General features: G+C 34.5%; 2 protein-coding genes across 2 annotated transcripts in view; one reads left to right on the forward strand and one right to left on the reverse strand.

Annotated features, from left to right (window-relative positions):
• The window catches only part of LOC120210913, an 89,553-nt gene that overhangs the window by 59,440 nt on the left and 8,771 nt on the right, over positions 1–21,342 (reverse strand). The window contains exons 4-5 of the mRNA XM_039209561.1: positions 14,327–14,331; positions 13,071–13,087 (exon numbers count right to left, since the gene is read on the reverse strand). Coding sequence (XP_039065492.1) covers positions 13,071–13,087; positions 14,327–14,331 — 22 coding nt within the window. The remainder of the gene's footprint in view (positions 1–13,070; positions 13,088–14,326; positions 14,332–21,342) is intronic.
• LOC120210939 (uncharacterized protein At1g15400-like) lies at positions 14,493–14,947 on the forward strand. Its single transcript, XM_039209582.1, has one exon. It carries the CDS (start codon positions 14,630–14,632, stop codon positions 14,924–14,926), a length of 297 nt encoding a protein of 98 aa, XP_039065513.1. The 5' UTR covers positions 14,493–14,629; the 3' UTR covers positions 14,927–14,947.

The raw sequence follows: 21,342 nt of genomic DNA on the forward strand, positions 1-21,342 counted from the left end.
ACAAAAAAATGACCTTTTTATGGCTGAAAACTTAGGTCAACCTAAAGCCAACTCATCCATTTGAACATTTGTCAAAGAGATGTAACTCTGAAAGCATTAAAAAGAGCTATTGATTCCTTTGATATACTTTGAACTAATGTTTACAATTTGATTCAATTGCGAATAATATTTTACATAATTTTTATCCTTTTCCCTCCTAAAATAAGAAAAATGAGAAAAACATTTTTCAAACAGGATAGTCTCAAATATGAAAGGTCGGTAAAGCCAAAACTCGAGAAGAAAATGGGGCACGATCGATTCCAAGGATCAGATTGGCAGACAAATCACGGGACTCTAATCCAGGAGATAAAACATAACTCATTCATGTTGCATGCATCTTAGACATACTTAAGAGCATCACATTTATCATTTTTAGCACACATAATTTTTTTACAGTTTTTAGAGTCAATTTCAACTTCGTAGCGAAGGAAATTGAGCTCAAAACGACACAATTTTCTCGAGAGTAGATTTCAACTTCATGACAAATAATATCTAGCTCGAAGCCAAACTTCACAATAAATGGGTCATCCACAGTTTCAACTTCACGGCAAAGGGAATCGTGTCCACCCGCAGCATACAATACAAGGCTCAACTTCACGACGAAGGATATCAAGTCAAGGCTCAACTTCACGATGAAGGGGTCATCCGCGATTTTAACTCCACGACGGAGGATATTGTACCCACACATCCACGATTTTAACTCCACGACGGAGGATATCGTGCCATTTGAGGCTCAACTTCACGACGAAGGGGCTTCCCAATTTCAGAGCCAATTTTAACTTCACAACGAAGGATATTGGACTCAAGTCAACACAAGCTCAACTTCACAACGAAGGGGCGGTTGATTGTCAACTTTTTCAATTTCATTCGGAGTCAATTTCAACTTCACGGTGAAGGATATTAGACTTGAGACAACACAAACTCAACTTCACAAAGAAGGGGCAACTGATTGTCAACAAATAATTTCCCAGTTCCAGAGCCAATTTTAACTTCACAATGGAGGATATTGGACTCAGAATAATACAACTTACTTGTATTTCAACTTCACGACGAAGGATATCCAATTACCAGGCTCAACTTCACGACGAAGGGGCCACCCGCGGTTTCAACTTCACGATGAAGGAAATCGTGCACACAAGCGGCATCCATCTCTAGATTGGATTTCAACTTCACGACGAAGGATATCTAACTCAAAGAAGGAGTGTCTATCAACAAACTTTCCAGTTTCAGAGTCAATTTCAACTTCACAGCGAAGGATATTGGCTTCAAAACAGCGCAACTTACATTGGATTTCAACTTCACGACGAAGGATATCCAATTCAAAGCTCAACTTCATAATGAAGTGGCCATCCACGGTTTCAACTTCACGACGGAGGGAATCGTGCTCACCAGCAACAATACAAGCTTGGATTTCAACTTCACGACGAAGGATTTTCAAGTCAAGGCTAAACTTCACAACGAATGGGCCATCCACGGTTTCAACTTCACGACGAAGGGAATCATACCTACCAGCAACACTCATCTTCAGGAACAAGCAGATTATCAATCACCTTTGAGATTGTTTCTCTCGAAACAAGGGGTCGTCTCGCTTGAGACTAATTTACTCAAAACCAAGTTTTATCTCTCTTGAAACAAATTTTGTCTCTCTTGTGATAGTTTTCTTTGAAACAAATTTTGTCTCTCTTTAGACAGTTTCTCTTGAAACACCAATCTTTGAATAAATTTCTCTTGAAACAAAGTTTGTTCTCTCTTAAGATAGTTTCTCTTGAAATACAAAAAACCTTTGAAAATGTTTCTCTTGAAACACAAAAAAAAACCCTTTGAAAATGTTTCTCTTGAAACACAAAAGACCTTCGAGTTTGACTACGCTCAGCTCCAAGGCACATCATTTACAGCATAGCTCAAGGCAAGAAGGGCTATCTATCAATAAAATTGTCAAGTTCGTTTCCATTCAGCTCGATGACATCAATAGTCAAGAAGAAGACTGGGTTAGCCGTGCATTAGTGACAAGAATCGTTTCCGGCAGCATAACTTAAGTCAAGAAAAACCATCTTTCAACGAGGACCTCCAGTCGAATTTTAACCAAGGTCTTTAAACCGAGAAGAAGACTGAGGTTGAGTACAATTTGGTGACGAGAAGCCACGTTCCGATTCAAATTCTGAATGACGACTTCAATTCCATATCATTTCAAGATGGACTCGACTTCATGACGAAATAGTCACCCGCAACTCAATTCAACAGGGAGTTCTTCTTAATTGAGTCAATTTTCAACACCACCGAACGAAAATTCGTGTCCTTTTGTCTTTGTCCTATTTTTCGTTTCATGAAAAAAGACAAAGAGGGGCAACTGTATACACTAATTTTCTGTAGCATTTTAACCCATCTCCAAGAGAAATCCAGCCACACCGCTCATAACCCGGAATTCTCGACACCAGAAAACAACCAAGTCAGCAATAAGCATTTTAGTTCGAATAGAACTCTAAACTAAACTATTTGAGTCCAAGTGAGACTCTAACTCTGTCTAAAAATAGCGAATCCGATGAGTATAAATGCACATGTAAACCAAGCAAACGTGGGGGCTGGAACGAGGAACCAAAAATCTTATGAAAAGCGAAGAGGAAGAAAAAGGAAAAGAGGAAAGATTTCTATTTGCTAAAGGATGGTTCGAAGGAAAGAGGGAAGAAGCTTACATCGCTGCCGTAAACCGCCATTTATCGACATCGGAGTAGCCATTTTCAACCATCAGAATACTGTAGATTTTAGTTTTGAGTTTGTGTTAAAAAAACAAGAGTAGATGAGGGGGAGAGCCTGGTTGAAGAAGAAACAGAAATGAAGAAGATGGCCACGCGTGAATGGGGGTTTTTATTGCCTTTAAGGAAATTTTGGTATAACTAGGTAATGGGTGGTTAGAAAGTTCTGTATTTTCATATATGGAACTTAATTTTTATTTATTTCTATTTAGTCACTGCATGTACATTAAATGTTTCCTTGAATTTCCAATTTAATCAATTTAGTCACTGTTTATATTTCTTATATTTATGAATTGGCAACTGATTTTTATTTTTACTTTTGCAGTTCATTTTAATACCGATTTAATCCACTAATTTCAATTTGTCTCAATTTGATCCTCTAAGTTATTACTTTGTTTTATTTTTGAAATTTGTTTCTTCATATTTTCTTTATTTTATTGCTTTTAATAATTAACCTTTATTAATATTTAATTATTTTTTATTTGATTTTATTTTTCTTCTTTTTTTTGTTTTCTTTCACTTCCTTTTTATTTATTCTATTTTCTTATTTATTGTATTCTTTTACTTTTACTTTTTCTTTCTTTCATTTTTTGCTTATTTAATTTTTTGTTACTGTTTTTTTTTTTTCATTTTTTTTTCTCTTATTTTTTCCTCTTGATTTAATATTTATTTATTTTATTTTTATTCATTTTTGTCTAAAATTTTCGATCTCTTTTTCAGTAATAATCTCAATTGATCAAAGTTAAGCAATTCGAATCGGGTATTTAAATTTTAATTTAAGTTTTCAATTTTTGCAATTAAAGATAACCGACGAATTAATTGGTATGGAAAGGGCGGTTCAAGGGTGCTAATCCTTCCTTGACCGTAACCGACTCTCGAACTCAACATGTTTCTGGTAAAACACATATCAGGTAAGATGGTGTCCGACCCACCTAAATTTGTTTTAAAATGGTCAGTGGCGACTCTAACCCAATTCATTCAAGTCGAAGCCCAATTCCAGGCCCAACCGAAAGACGACCGTGGCAGAATGAATCATGGTTAGTAGACGAACAGGGATGAAGAGATGAATACAATGTTACTGATTGTGCCAACTATGACAGCCTAGATGATGAAGAAATGATGAGAAAAGTGCAATATCAATAAAGAATGAAAAAAGAAGGGGAAAGAGTGTGAGCGGCTATAGTTTTCCCAAATAAGGTAGAAAATAAAATAAGGAAAAATAAGGGTTTCATAACACCCAAAATTGGCTTAGTTAGGTGTTTGTCCCTAAACTTTTAAAAGCTTAAAAAGGACACCAAAACTCTTAAAAACCTTCAATTTACCTCATATTTGGGGTGTGACATAACTTGCAGTAATTGGTGTTCGAACTCAAGACCTCTAAGGATAATAATCATCCTTTTAACCATTGATGTAACTTAGTTTAGTAAATAAAAAATTTAATTAATATAAATATGCATATTTATTATATTGTATATATTAATTATAATATATATATCTACGTAAAGTATGTATAAATTGATATGTATAAGAGTTGACTAAACTTAAAGGGAAACAAAATAATATGCTCAATTCGTAGTGCACTAAATAAAGGATTGCAACTAATCTAAATGACTAAATTGCATTAATATAAAATTTAGGGGCAAAATTATAAGAAAAATTCATGTAATCAAGGACTAAATTGAAAAATGAAGAAACCTAGAAAACCTCACGAAGAATTATCCATGGATTCCCAAAACAAGCGAGCTACAGGGGTGCCAACACGACGTCATTCGAACGGGCTCTAAAGCCCCTTCATTTTCCTTTTCCTTCATTTTTCTTTTTTCTTATCTTTATATCTCTTAGAAACTCATCTTCCTTTTCTCAAAGAGAAAACCAAAAGTTGACCAGATTTCTCCACCAACCACTATACTGATCACTATCGACTGCCGCATCGATCACCGTCTTCGATAACCAACGGAGCCTAAGTTTTCTAACTTACACCATTTTGATGCCATGATCACAAGTCCAAGCTTAGTTTCGTTAAAAAAATACATAAATCTCACTAAATCTTAATGCAAACCTTTTAGATTTTCTACTTCAAAATCATATTGTCCACCGTTGAATGGAGTTCAAATGGAGATTTGTTGATCCCCTCGTCAACGTATGTCTCCTAATCGTTCATATCTTGAAGCTAAATCTTCAAATGTCGGTAATGACCACTAATCGAACGTGGGTAGTCTTCTCACTCATTCTATTTTTCTTTTCTTTTCTTTTTTGTTCTTTTTTTTTACTATGGTTATATTTGCTTAGGTATGGTGGTGATGGGTGTTTGGTGATGAAGGGATAGTGGATGTGATAGAGTTTTTTTTGTTGTCAAGATGTTCCTTTCAAAATATGGTCGATTAAAATCTGGATTTTTTAAAAACATTCACCTTGAATAATTTAGGGCTTGAATTTCAAACAATAAAATCGGTTTGTGGAGTCGCCACCAATCTTAAGGTCTGTGTTACCAAAAATTTGAGTTCAGGAGTCGATTACGCATGGGAATGATTAGACACCCTAAATCGATACCTAGATAATTAATTAATTGTCCTTGCAATAAAACTTGTAAATTCAAATGTAATTTAATTGATGACCCCTTTTAAACACATACAAGTTAACATCTATTTCTAATGAAATAAATACAATTAATTAATTGTGTTATCAATCTTTAATAAGAATAAGGATGTTCAATTATTTAAAGATGTCGAGATCAGACCTTATATCCAATCTATCAATCTTTTCTCGGTGAATTTAATTAAGAGAACATAATATTTTTTCTCATTCTCAAGTTTTAAGTGAAATCAATTTTTATTGTTTCAAGTGACATAATACCCTTTTATTTTAAGACTATTGAAAGCGACCTTGTTATTCCTTAATACAATATTTTCCCTCAACCTCAAAATAAATGAATATTATCCTTAGTCAAATTATTTTAATGAGATTCATGTAATGCACGTGACGATAACATACAAATTAATTCAAAATAAAACCTAAAACTATATGTACATGCATCACATAAATATAATTATATATAATAATTAATCATAAACATATAGGTATAAAAAATATGTAATAAAAATTAATTCATATTTTATACCTTAGTATATCATATAAATAAAATAATAATTGAAAAACGTACATATAGATTTTAATATACACATAATTTATATAAAGTTAAAAATATATTATACATATATAAATTGGAAATGGAAGGATTATAAAATAGTATAGATTTCAATATAAATGTATATAGATATATATATAAAACTCCTATTATACAAAGATCATATAAATATACATAATATAATAAATTTATGAAATACTATACATATCAAATGTACAAGTTTATGATTAAATAAAGGATAAGAAACAAAAACTTCAAAGGTAAAATAACAAACATAGCAAGAAATAAGGAATAGAAATATAAATATCAAACAATACAAGCAATAGGAATGGAAATAAACCAAAAATGATATTTAGGATTGAAATGAAAGTATTTAAAATAATACACCAGAAGTTAAAAGAAGCAGAAGCAAAATTAAATAGCTTATGTGACCAAAATGAAAAAAAGAAAAATAAAGGAGCAAAATTCAGAAATGTAAAAGTCTCGAGAGAGGATAAAATACACTAATATAAACCTTGAAGCTTTACAACCAAGAATTTTCAGTGACTAAAACAGAACTTTGCAAAACTTGGATGGCTATAACAAGTTATCTCATACTTAAGGTTTCAAAAACTCTAACCCTAAAACTACATCATTTGAGGGATATATATATATATATAAGTCCAAAATCAAGGCTAAGATCCCTAAGCCTTGTCATTTTCTCCTTTGCCCCAAAAAGAAATTGAGAGAATTCTCTCAAAGCTCCCTTCTCTGGACTCTCATCGGCGTATGGCCACCACTCGTTGGTGCCAACAGCCACCGCCGACCATCGCTATTAGTGGCCAAAAAATCTAAAATGAACCCCAACATATTCCTCTTTCTCTCCCTAAACCCAGTTGTTTTTTACTTTTACCTAAAACCAACCTCAAAAGCTTAGATCTAGGATTTTACCTTCGTACAACTCAGATTCCAGGAATGTATGGGATTTTTGATGAACTATGGGCTTTCTAACGATCAATAAAGCACGGTAAACCCCTTATTTCTTTCTTTTTCGTTCCCTATTTGTATTTTTTTTTGGTTTGATCTTCTTCTTTTTTTTCCTCTTTTTTCTTGGTTTCTTTTTTTTTCTTTTCATGTTTCCCGTTCCCATTTCCTTCGATCATCTTTTCTCTTTCTCTTTCTCTTTCTCTTTCTCTTTTATGGTTGCTACATGCATATTTGGTAAAGATTGATAGAGGGTGGTTCAGAGAGGCTAAGTAGAGGGGTTAGACTCGATTGATGGTGATCCTGGATTTTTCAAGATTAGTTTAGATTTTAGGATTTATTATTTTTTGTTTGATTTGATTTTTTTTCTTTTGATTTGGGTTGATTTGGATGCAAGCATGATGATGACACAATGATGGCAATGGGAATGGCTATCGGTATGAGAGATGGTGGGTGTGGTAGGTAGCGGAGGGAAACACCCTAAGGTTTCAAACCCTAGTTTTTTTAGATCACTTGGGCTTGTTGTTAGGCTTCGGTTCTTGGGTTCTAATGAAATTGGGTCTGCTTGCTGTTGAGCTTGCTAGGTTGTAACATTGGGCCTGTAAAATATAAATTAATAATATTAATAATAATAATGCTACAAGTCCACTTTTGTTAAAAAGAAAAGGGAAAAGATGAAAAATGCAACAAGTTTTTGTCTAGTTCCATCTTGATGTTGTCTCAAGTGAGACTAAAAATGATCTTTATCTCAAGGGAGATGAAATATTTTGGGTGATGCAATCTAAAAGTTTGTGTTTCAAGGAAAGATTTTCCCAAATGAGACCAAATTTGTTTTAAGAAAAATAATTTCAAGGTTTGAATTTTGAAGAAAATAGCCTTAAGTGAGACAAAATTTTCTTTAGAAAAACAATCTCTAGAGAGAAGAAAAATTTTGAAGTTTTTACTGAGGAAATCACAAAATGAAAACATATGTTTCAAGGAAAACAATCTCAAGAAAGATAAAATTTTATTTCAAGTAAACAATAAATGAGAAACTTTGAAAATCGCTTTCTTATTTTTTTTCTTCAAAATATCATGTAGAAAACATCATGCCTAGAGGTCTTATAGACGGCCCAGAGGACTTATCATCTTGATCAAAAGACTCATAGATAACCCGAAGGATTTAATCATCATGTTCATATGGCTTACTGATTTCCCGGAGGACTTACTCATTTTGGAAATATTCTACTATGTAAGAAACTTTGAAACTCTCTTTCTTACTTTTCAAAAAATTCATTTTCTGAAAATCAAGTAAGAAACTTCAAATCAAATAAGAAACTTTGAAAATCACTTTCTCATTTTCAAAAATATCATATGACAACATCATGGTCAGAGGTCTTACAGATGGCCCAAAGAACTTATCATCTTGCTCAGAAGACTCACAGATGACCCGAAGCATTTAATCATCATGCTCGGAAGACTTATTGATGGCTCGGAGGACTTACTCATCATGGAAATATTATACTAGGTAAGAAACTTTGAAAATCACTTCTTTCTTTTCAAAAATTTCATATAAAAACATCATACCAAAACATCATATATCGGGTAACATGTCCTTTTCAAAGTAATGATTTTTCATGATTGGGCTCCTCGATCCTTAAGCTCAGCCACTCTTATTTTTCTTTAGAATATCTATAAAAATTAAACATCTGTGCATACGAGTACAAATGCAGTTAAATGCTTATACATGTAATGCATTATGTGCTCAATGTATGCAGAGATGTTGGTTATCAATCTTCTTTTGACTTCTGAGTAGTGAACTTAGTGTTCCTTTATTGATCATCCTGTAATACAACTTGACCCAATATTAGTGTAGCAACTTGTTAGTTCAAGCTTGCACCTTCAGAAGGACAATCTGATCATCATGTGCAATCATATCATTTCTATCTTCTATCTTGCTTCTTCATAAAAACAACCGAAGAAATGTTTCTTTGCTTGAAGCCTTGTAAAGATCAGGAATATGGTCTTGACATCCTTTCTACCCTAACTTTATTACTAAATTAGTGTTTCTTTTTAGAACCCTCCTACCGACTAAAGCATGGATGGTTTGTCTCTCAAGGTAATCTTAAGTTAGATCTTGTTATCACAACATGATATAGATATTTAGTAATGCCCCAATGTAGGTACTTTCATGGATCATCCTTATTTGAACAACATGAATTTCAACTTCGAATGGCCTCACTCTTTTTCCATTTATCACTCAACTTGGGTCTTGTCATTAAATATTCTTTTTCTCTTTTGGCTTGGTAATTTGAGGATTTCTCTTCATGAGATCTCATAATCAAACGGACACTCAAAAAATGATCAATACTTCTAACAGAGGTTCCTTAAAACTTTGCTATGAACTAAGATATTAGAAAATCTCAAAATATCATGCCCCTTCTTATTAAGGTGATCATCAGCTTTCTGGTTGATTATAACATCACAAAGAAGTCTGAGAGGTTTATTCTCGTGTCTTCTGATCTTTAATTGAAGACCAGAGGGTTTCCTCAATGCTTCAAAATCACTTATTCTTCTTGTTTTGCCTTTTATTTGTTTTCTTTCTTCTTTATTAGAAACAAAGTAAGCCTCACCAACTTCAAAGGTCCTTATTAATTCTCGAGAGATTGTCCTGTTTGAATTTTTTTTTCTCTTTTTTATATTATTTTTAGAATTCATATGAATGAAATAATTTTACTAAATAACTCCTCTAGCTTCGGTCTCACAATTGAAACAAATCAACATTTTAATAAATATTAAGTAAATCAAAAAATTTATTTTCAAAAATTATGGCCCTTTGACAAGTGTCAAGATCGATGGGTTGGTCTTCTTGGTTGACTTCTTATTTTCTATGGTTTCAATCATCAAGATGTCATTCTTTTCTCATTCCTTGTGAACATTGTGATATGCCCCTCTATGTCAGCTTAACATTCCAACCGGATGTGGACAAAATGACGCAAGTAGTATATTTAATTGTTAGATCTTTTAGAGCACTTTTATTTCGATTCTTTGAAATCTTCCATTTGTTCAAGTTTCATAGACTCCTTCAGCATAGGTAGTGCAGAAATATCGGTCTAAAGACAAAATTCTTGAGTGCATGTTTGAAGTTGACTATAACATGTGTTCCTCAACTCCCTTAGTCCATTTCACCGATATTTTTTATTTAATTAAATTCAATTTAATTTACCTTTGTTTGGATAGATGAAGGAATCTATCTATAAAGCTAGGGCTTTCAACCAATTGCTTTATAAGAATAGCTCATCTTATTTTTTTTTGTGTGTGTGTGTGTATATGTATTATTTGCCTTTATTTGTGTAGCTGAAGGAATCTATCCATAAAGTTAGTGCTTTCAACCAATTTGTTTGGAGAAATAGCTTAGTTTTATTGTATATATAAATAATTATATTAATTTCTTGAGTATACAGATTCAATTTCCTAAGTTCATCGAGAAAAACATATTATATTCTGGGTGTCATTGATAATCAGAAAGTTTTATCCTTAGAGTTAAATTCTCAAGCAACCGACCTAAACTAAGTTATCTATTCCACCATTACATCTGAGAAGATTATTGTCATCGTTGAAGGTCCTCAATAAAAGTATGATCCAGTTTCTCAATGTCATACACAAGAGATGCCCCATTTTTTCCACTCCTATACATACCTGAATGGCAAGCTCTTTGTTCGTCTCTTCATGAGAGGTGAAAGCTATTTTGGTCCCTACAAAATAAGGGTATGATAGTCACGTGTATTTTTTTGGAGCATGATCATGGTTATTGTTTTACAAGGGTTTTAACATTGCCTCCTCTCAAAAGCTATAAGGGTATTTTATTATATTCATTGAACTTCAAAAAGAAATTGTTTTATTACTTTTAGTCTAAAAAAGAGTAACTTTCATTAAAATTTAAAAACATCTAACAAGCAAACAAAGAAAGAAAAACAAATTCAAACAGAACATGATGTACAACAAAGCTCCACAATTGTTAAACAATAGCCTCATATGTTGATCCCAGGATGCCCCATGTTATCCATTCAATATTGAGACACTTGATTCAATCGGATGCTACATCTTGCTCTTTAATTCCCTATTTGGTTTAGCCATCCATTGTTTAACCAATTCTTGAGTTAATGCCCCATTGCTAACAAGTATTTTGAAATCTTTCATTAATAATCCACAAGAATGCCCCAGTGTCCCCAAATGGAAATCGCAAACACTATCATGATCGTATCTGTGGGCAGAAGGGTTTGGTGTTGCTTTCATCGATCTCGAATTCAAGTATTTACCCTTGATCAAATGAGGGAACAAATATGAAATAGGTGTTTGGAACACCTCCAAAGTCTTTCTTACTTGTGGAACTTTCTTTGGTCTTTTAGAGTAACTAGCTGACTCTTTTCTTTTAGGCTACGAGGGTTCTGGAAATGACATTTATTCATCTTGTCCTTATTTCCTATTTTTTTGTTAACTGAACCTTTGGAGGTGACTTCCAAGCTTCCTTTTCTGATTGCATCCTCTATTAGCTCCCCACTTCTCACAAGATTCCCAAAGTTCTCTGCTCAATCGACCCATGACCTAATTTGCTCTCTGTTTAATCGATTATACCACACCATAGTAGGCCCAGTAAGACTATCATGGAAGTAATGCATAAATGGGCTTTCATTATTCAAGTATCCTTCCATCTTTCTACATAAAATCTTTAGGTGGATCAGAGGACAACTAGTACCATCAGGGAGACAGACGACCAACGATCTCAAACACCATAGGAGTGGTAAAAAACTTGTCTTAAGGAAACTGATTAGTTGTATACCTCAACTTGTTTCTAATTGGTTGTTCCGTAAAAAAATGTGTATTTATTTCTATATCATTTTTCGATTATTCATAAAATATTTTATTTTTATTTTCTTTTCGTCTCAGATTGCTATACTTGTAATAATCTTAAGAAAAGTTCTTTTTATATCTTTTTTTTTAATCTGAGACAATTCAAAAATCTTGGGGAAATCGTGAAAAGTAAATTAATTTTTTTCAGGATTTATCCTGTCTTTTTAACGAGTTTGCTCAAAGTGGACAAATCTATTTAAATAGAAATTGTCATTAAAGTAAAGTTGGTTACTTATTTTCATAATTTTGATTCTGTAATATAGAATGGGTAGTTAAAGAATTGATATGATTCTTTTTATGTAATGGTATTATTTGGTAATATCATTATGGTATGTTTTGTCACATAAAAGTACATGTAAGCATTAATCATGATATTATTCATGATATTATTGTTATGGTATTATTACCATATTAATTTTTCAGCCTATTAATATGAAATATTAAATATGACATGAATAAATAATTTATTTTGTATTGATAATTATTATTAAATATTATAATAATTATTAAATGGGTTTTGGAAACATTATGAATTTTATTATCGCACTAATAATTTCTTTTGAGAAATCTTGTAGATACAAACGGATTCATGGTTTAATCCAAAGCTTTTGATCATTGGGTTGCCAGAAAGTAAAATCAAATGATTAGTTCCTTCCGATTATTGGGTTACGAAAATTAAAATCAAAGAGTTAGTTACTTTCGATTATTTGATTGTAAAAATTAAACTCAAAGAATTAGTTCTTTTTAATTATCGGGTTGCTAAAATTAAAGGATTAATTCCTTTTGATTTTTGTTTGTTAAAATAGAATTAGGTTGCGGTGATATATCTGTCTCAGGTTTTAGTGATACTAATCAAGTCGTTTAACATAATATATATACTTAAAAAAAGGAGAGAGAAATAAATCCAATGATTTATTTCATCGTAGAATCTTGTGTTGATTCTAACTTCATAAGGAAAAAATCGTTGAACTTATTTTCCTAAGAATCTTATATGATTATGGTTTGTAAAAGTAAATAAATCGTTCTGTTTATTTTTCTATTTTGTAAAATGAAATAAATCATCAGATTTATTTTTCCTATTTAGTAAAAGAAAATAAATCATTGAATTTATTTTCCGAAGAATCTTATATGATTCTAGTTTACAAAAGAAAATAAATCGTTAAAATAATTTTCTAAAGAATCTTATATGATTTTGTTTTGTAAAAAGAAATAAATTGTTGTAATTATTTTTCTGTTCTGTAAAAGGAAATATATCATTTGATTCTAGTTCTTGATGAGAAAACTCTAGCGGTTGCTTTAGCTTGCATTGAACAAACTCTAGCTCTTTGGTTGAGTTTCATGTAATAACTTCTCATCTGATTCTTGTTACTTTTTAGAGGATACTTTTATCTTTTTTCGGATGCTAGAGTTTGGCTATTTTTAATGCTTTTGTTTATTTTCAACTTAAAGTGGTTTGCTGCAGCCATGTTCAGCTTGCTGCTACATCTCTTCCCATAACAGGAACACAGGCCCCAGAAAGATGAATTAGGGAATGTAGCTGGGATGGCCGCTACTTCTACGGCTAGTGGGGGGAAATTTGAAAGGAAGTTGCCTGAAGAAAAGCCTTCTAAAAAGCAAGGAAAGCATCGCAAGATTTGAATCCTCGGCCTTTACTATAGTGTAAATATCTCTGATGAATTGTGATGGCATGCTGTAATATGGTCATTTTGTACTTTTGTTAGTCCTTACCTGTTGTCGAAGGATCAGGGATAGGCTCGCGAGAGAAGGGACAAACTGAGAGTGTTCGAAATAAGCTAATCTCTAAGCATTCGCACGAGATACTCGGTGTTGACAAGGTATGCTTGAGCCATATGATTTGGCCAACTTAGGTTCATCAGTTGATATTCCAAAATGGAAATGCATTTTTAACCTGAGAATGGCTTTTATTTTAATTTATGTTATTTTTTAGATCAGGCGGTTACGATGTATAACGGGAAGAAAGCTAGGAGTAAAAGGAATCAAGAAGGGAGGTCCTCATCAACCACAAACAAGTTGAAACCAAAAAAAGCAACTTCATAAGAAGACTGGAAAGAAGGGAGGAGCAGGGTCTTTCAAGAAAGGGAAGGCAAAATGAATTTATTAATGGGGTTCCAGTACAATCACAATTTTGTTTACTGCAGAGCAAGAGAGACAAACAAACTAATTTTATGTTTCATTTCCGATCATCTCGACTGAGAAAAAAAAATTAATGAACTAATAGATTAATTATTGATGATTTTTTTCTTAAATAATCGAAGATTTGAATTAGCTTTTGTATGTCATATTTTCTGTGACCCGAGAATAAACTTGACTTTAAATGGTCAAAACTTATCACCTTTTTTAATTCTATTATTGTATTTACAATAATTAAAACTTTCAAATATTTTATGTATCGTCTTTGGTCTATAGGTAGCGGAAGTGTGATGTAATATAAAATATGATACCATTTTGGACCTAGCCTTGATGCTATTATATTTAATTGAATTCAATTATTCAGGCATTTAATAAATTTATGTATTACACGAAAACACAAACTGACAGAAGAGTTCTGGTAAATGTTTTGAAATGTATTTATTTTATTATTTTGAATTCGTCAGCTATTCGGTGTTTCAAATAGCAGACCAAAAAATCCACTTCTTTTTTAAGCATTCAAGTCCTTACTTGTCATTCTCTCTCTCTCCCTCACATTGAAAAAGTCGCACTTCATCACGTACCTCTGGACTCAGCGTCCCTTCACCTTGTATCAATAAAAACCTATAACCAACCGCCACAGAATTCCAGAGCATAAACCAGAGAAGAAGGAAAAAAGACTTTTGAAGAACAGATGGAGGGTTTGCAAAGGTCTACGACGTCGTTTAGGAGGCAAGGGTCGTCGGGTTTGGTATGGGACAACAAGGCCGTGTCGGGGGATTTGAACCAAATGACAGAAAATAAAGAAAGCAGCCGAGGGAGACGAAGCCGATCAGACGAAGGCAGCGGCAGACATGCCTACCGCACGACCAAGGCGGCTACTCCAAGCGTGGATCCTCCTTCTCCAAAGGTATCCGGTTGCGGTTTTTGTGGGGCTTTTGGCAAACCAGATGCCGTCAAGAAAAGAAGATCAAACAAGCGCAAGGCCTGATGATCACTACATAATTTTTTGTTTATGTTTACTTTAATGTGATACACAGCTTTCCACATTTCATTTCAAATTATATGTGTGCTGTTCTCGTGTAGAATTTCAACCATGGTTTTCAGAATCGGACTGGTTAGCGAACCGGCTATGCTATCGGTTCACTGATTCAACCGATCGAATCGGTTCGACCAGTCGGAAGAACCGGACGACGTCATAATTATTTAAAAAATTTAATAAAAATACCAAAAATATTTAATAAAAAATAATTTTTTATATCACAAGTCATATTCAAAGCAAGTCATAACATATATAAGTTAAAAACTATAAAATCAAGTGAAACAAAATAATTCAAATTAACTACAACATAATAATTAAGGTAAAACATATTAAATAATAAATATAATTATATAACTATAATTAAAAAATAAATTTGGGGCTAAAAAATCATAACAAAATAATATTGTTTGATTTAATTTTTTTTTTAAAACAATCCCACATGGCTAAGAAAAATAGAAGAGTATCCCAAAAGTCTAAAGAGTAAAAATATGAGAACAAAACAATCCCACATGGCTAAGAAACATAGAAGAGCATCTCAACTAACTTCTATAAATAATAGATGTAATTTGGTATTCAAAATCATGGAGCCTTTTGGTGAGCATTGAGTGAATTATTCTTTCACTTCAATTAAGCTCGAATTTTAGGCTTTAATCGAGCTTCTAAATTTGTTTTGAGTTCAAGCTTTTTCGAGTTCAAGTTTCAATATTATATTTCGAATTCGAGTTGAACTTGATAATTTTTAGCTCGTGATTTTGAGTCGAGTTGAGCTTACTTTTAAAGTTTTCAAGTTCAAGTCGAGCTCAGCAATTCTCGAGTTCGACTTGGCTCGTTTAACAAACGACGTTGTTTGGTTTAATTTTTTTTTTTAAAATATTGGCGGTTTTTCCGGTTTTTTCTAGGTTTTCCCGGTTTTTTTCTGGTTTTCAGTCGGTCCGGTTTGAACGGTTCAGCGGTTCTGCCCGGTTCACTAATAGCGGTTCAACTGGTGTAGATTGAATCGGACTAGACAGTGGTTCCCGGTTGAACCGATCGGTCCGGTCCAGTTTTCAAAACAATGATTTCAACAGCTTATGTTTCATGGGATTTTGTTATAGAGATGCTTTCCTTTTCTCTTTCAATTTCCCCTGAGCTTTGGGTTGATTAATTTCAATTTGTTCTTAAAGGTTTCAATGTTTCCCAACAGAAACTCAGGTAAAATTGAGCTACTAAATACCAAACCCCCTTCAATAAATGAATTTATTCATTTTGGACTGGTAACTGATAAGGCAACAGACTTTTAATTTGTTCGTTAGCCGATAGTCCATTGCTTGATTGATGAGGCGCCCACTGATCCCATCATTTATGACCCAAAATGGTTCCAAACGACTCCCATCAAATTCAACAATTGCTCTCCTCATCTTCTGTCATTTGGGCTTCGGTTCATTTTCTAAATTAATAATAAATTAAATGCCATTCTTGTAACAACAACAACAATAAAACCCTATTCCCATATGCAATGGGGTAAGGAGAGGTAGGGTAGTAGGCTGCCCCCAACGCCAGGTTGAGAGCAGCTTCCGTGGAAGACCTCCGGCAGTCAGAAAATTAAAAATAAAGATAAAATACAATGCATGTATAAATAAATACATAGTTGAACAGTCTTCATATGCGCGTCTGAATGGGAAGTAATCCCTGTAAATAAATCCCTGTGTAAAAATCTCTACATATAGACAGAAACGTAAGACCCAACTAAATTTAAAAAGAGGAAACATGAAGAGAATGATACACAGAAGTCAGCGATAGCAAGCTACGAGAAGTGATATAGTCAAATGGGTTAAAACCTAAACTAAGGCAACCCTACTACGCTACCCTAGTTCTAAGCCTTCATAAATTCCAATGACAGAAACGTATAAAAAGTAGAAGTCATGGAAATTACTACAAAGTCATTAAAAAGAAAATAGAGATGCTACACCCTATGGCTGTGACCCACACTACTCGGCTACCCTGGTCTTAAGTCTCCATACTTTCCTATCAGAGGTCATGTCCTCGGTAAGGGCTAAATCCTTCAAATCAGATCTCAAGCAGTCTACCCACTTCCTCCTTGGTTGTCCTCTCCTTCTGGCACCGTCGACTATAATCGACTCTACCCTCCTGACCGTATCCGGCGGTTGTCACCTAAGGACATGCCCAAACCACCGTAGTCTTCCCTCCCTCAATTTTTCGGATACAGGCACCACCCCCAAAGACATCCTAATTACAGAGTTTGGTGTCATGTCCCACAGAGTCTTACCACATGCCGATCGAAGCATTCTCATTTCTACGGCCTCCATCCTCCTTACGTGATCCTTCTTGATTGCCCAATATTCTGATCCATACAGCAGCAGCAGCGCTGGTCTTATTGCCATTCTATAAAATTTTCCCTTAAGTTTTAGAGGCACCTTCTTGTCACACAAAACTCCAGTAGCAGCCCTCCACTTTAGCCATCCCGCCTTTATACGGTGTGTAACGTCATCATCTACACCCCCATCTTTATGTATCATAGACCATAGGTACTTGAAACAATCCTTTGAGGGGAAAACGTGTCCTTCTATGCATACTTCTACATCTTCATCGTTTTGGTTCCCACTGAAGTTTGAACATAAATACTCTGTCTTTTCAATATTGATCCGTAAACCTTTTTCTTCTAAAGCAGTCTTCCAGGTAGGCAGTCTACTATTTAACTTAGTTTTTGTTTCAGCAACTAGGACAATGTCGTCCGCGAAAAGCATACACCATGGAATACCTTCTGGTGTCGCATAATAGATGTCATCCATAATCAAGGCAAAGATGTAAGGGCTAAGAGATGACCCCTGGTGGAGTCCGATTTCCATCGGGAATGCCTCGGTGTCGCCAATTGTAGTCCTAACGTATGTAGTAGATTTACAGTACATATCACGGATCGCCCGGTTATAAGCAGTTGGGATCCATCTTGTTTCCAAGGTCTTCCAGATTGTATCACGTGGAACACTATCATACGCCTTCTCAAGGTCGATGAACGCCATGTGGAGATCTCTATTGTTCCCCTATATTTCTCCATAAGCCGTCGGAGCAGATGAATCACCTCTATAGTAGACCTGCCTGGCATAAAGCCAAATTGGTTTTTCAAAACCCTAGTAACATGTCTCAACCTAGCCTCTATCACCCTTTCCCATAGCTTCATGGTAGGACTGAGTAGTTTAATACCTCTGTAGTTAACACAACGTTGAGGATCTCCTTTATTCTTATAGATTGGTATCACCATAGATTGTATACACTCCTCTGGCATCTTGGCAGTCTCTAAATTAATATTAAAGATATTGGTCAACCACTTAACTCCCTCTTCTCCTAGGGCCAACCACACAGTGATAGGAATTTGATCTGGACCGACAGCTTTGTCCCTCCCCATCTTTCTAAGAGCCATTTTGACTTCCTCAATCCCAATCCTACTTGTAGGGCAGTCATTGGCCGTAGTATGATGGTTGGCTGACCCATCAACGGTACTATCTCTACAGGGAGAGACACCGTCATTAAATAAGCCAAAGAAGTAACTACCCCAAACCCTTTTAATATCATGATCTTTCATTGAAAGAACACCATTGATGTTCTTAATAAACCTAATGCTACCTAGATCCTTTTTCTTATTCTCACTGGATTTTGCAAGCCTGAAGATGTCATTTTGTCCTTCCTTGGTGTCTAATCTGTTGTACATTTCCTCGTATACCTTATCCTTTGCTTTAGCCATTGTTTTCTTGGCTTCCCGCTTTGCCTCCTTGTACCTTTATTTAGCTCTCGATCTTTCTTCGTCGTCATTGCATTATAGAAACTCCTTGAAGCAAGTTTGCTTTGTATTCACCTTAGTTTGAACTTCATCATTCCACCACCACGATTCTTTATGTTCTTTGACCTTCCCTATCGACAACCCAAGGGTGTTTTTGCCCACTTCCCTTATGGAATTTGCCATATTTTTCCATAATGTATCTGCATTATTTGAGTTTGTAGTTCCAAAACCTGTATGAGACAAAACCTGTATGAGATTAAACCTTACTCCTAAAGTCATCAGCTGTCGCTCTATGTAAGTTCTTCCAAAGGATCCTATGTTTACCAAGTTTACCCTCCTATGAGTGCTCTGCCTGTGGCGTACGTGGAACACCAAAACCAACAATCTGTGTTGTGATGCACATGCCTCTTCAGGGAACACCTTATAGTCAATGCAAGCCCATCGATCCCGATTTTGAGCCAGGATATAGTCGATTTGGGTACAATGTCCCCTGCTTTGAAACGTAATCAAGTTCATATCTCTCTTGTTAAAGAAGGAGTTAGTGACCACCATATCGTGTGTAGTAGCAAATTCAAGCAACGTATGCCCCTCCTTATTCCTACTACCAAAACTGAAACCCTATGAACACCGTCATACCCATCGATTGTACTACCTATATGGCCATTGAAGTCTCCCCCTATGAAAACTCTTTGGTCGTCCGGAATGCTCCTAAGTACAACATCTAACGAATCCCAGAAGCAACGTTTCTCCCCCTCCCCCAGGCCAACGTGTGGGGCGTACACTGAAAGGGCATTCACCACGTCCACTTCTATAATAACCTTAATCATCATGATCATATCACGGTATCTATAGACTTCAACTACATTTTTCTTGAGCCTAGAGAATACCAAGATACCCACCCCATTTCTAGCGTTATATACGCTTGAATACCACAATTTGTACCCATTACACTCTCTGGCGCGAGCCCCTTTTCACCTAGTCTCTTGAATACATGCAAAATCTATTTTCCTATTACTTAGTACGTCGGTAAGCTTCAGCAGCCTAGCATTTAATGTGCCTACATTCAACGTACAAACTCTAAGTCTAGTCTCCTTGACACCACTCTGTTGAGCCTTCCCCCTATACGCCCTTTGGGCTCTAAAAGAAGAACATGACCTCAAGTAATCATCTATAGCCGAAGCTATGAGGAACTATGAAAAAAGAATCCAAAGAAGACAGAAGATGCACCAATAAAACGCTAGAGAATTTAGAGGTATTAAGAAGCCTAGTTGGTTACTAAGTAGGAATTAAATTTATTGCTAGTAAGTTTATTAACAATTTTAAGGTAAATTGCGTAATTAGGATACTAATAAGCAAGTTTATTAATAATTATAAGTTAAATTGCGTAAAACACTATAATATCCCTAAAAAGATTTTTAATTTGATATCAAGTAATATAATGAAATTTTAAGAAAGATGCCAAAATAAGATCTAAAAGATTAATAAAAAACAGTAGTATGTAGAAACTACACTACGAAGCATGTAACTAGATATTTCCAAATTTACAGTCGGAAGCAGCCGAATCTAGTCAAAACAGTTACTTGGAAGTAACGAACGAAAGAAATGAGCGAAATCCAACTAGATCTATGACAAACAAAGAAAATTAAAGTTACCAGAAACAGAACTGAAAGAGATCGGAGAAAAGCTTCAATAATTTGAATGGAATTTGAACTGAAGCAGTGCGAGCGTGTTTTCTCTTCTTCGTCTTTTGTCAACAGAAGAATACACCTATGTAGTTGATAATGAAATTTAAAATTTGGAAACTTAAGAAGAATATAACAATAATGATTAATAAGAAGGAACAGAAAACAATTTAAAAGAAGATGCAGTTGAATTTTTAAAGTAAATAAAGCAATAAATCTTGAATTTTCAGATCTGGAAAATGGTGTGATGGAGATGGTTTCAAAGAATTCCTCAGCGTATGGAATTGAAGACGCAAAAAGAAGAAAGCGTTGTTCTGAAATGGGAAACCGAAGGTTCGCTCAGGTGTCTACTAGCGACGATGAGGACGAAGCTCCGATACCTCCCCGAAGGTCCTGACCGGATATGGGAAACGAAGATTCTCTGGGAGGAACAAATAACAGTAACTCTCTCACCTATTCAACACTATTTTCACCGATATTTAAAAAAAAGGACAAACCGATCAAGCCAACCATTTACACGCATTGCTGTCACACTCCTTATATCAGTAGCCACAGAGGTGCCAAAAGGGTCCAGTCTGGCTGCCAATAATTCATGTAGAAATTCATAATAATCGTATAGTGTTCAGTGATTTTGTCGCTTACAAACATCATGCCAAGGGACATACAATTCGAGAAAAAATATAGGGTACAACGGGGGCCTATATTTGATTAGTAGACTTCAATTGCCTAATTCACAACCCTACGAACTTTAGTTTTGAATATTAAAATGTATAGTTTCTCCATTGAGAAATAAAGGAAGCAACTCGTTAATTGTGTAACAAATGAGCTGAAATTTGATCCCACGATACAATGTCAGGTCAGTCCATAAACTTTATCAAACTCCTGTATAAAAAAGCTCAAACTGTTAGTCA

This window comes from Hibiscus syriacus, unplaced genomic scaffold (genome assembly GCF_006381635.1).
Source record: "Hibiscus syriacus cultivar Baekdansim isolate YM2019G1 unplaced genomic scaffold, ASM638163v2 tig00109945_pilon, whole genome shotgun sequence".
Taxonomy (NCBI): Eukaryota; Viridiplantae; Streptophyta; class Magnoliopsida; order Malvales; family Malvaceae; genus Hibiscus; species Hibiscus syriacus.

Excerpts from the sequence above, each read along its gene's own strand:
- LOC120210939 (XM_039209582.1), top strand. The coding sequence starts at position 14,630 with ATGGAGGGTTTGCAAAGGTCTACGACGTCGTTTAGGAGGCAAGGGTCG.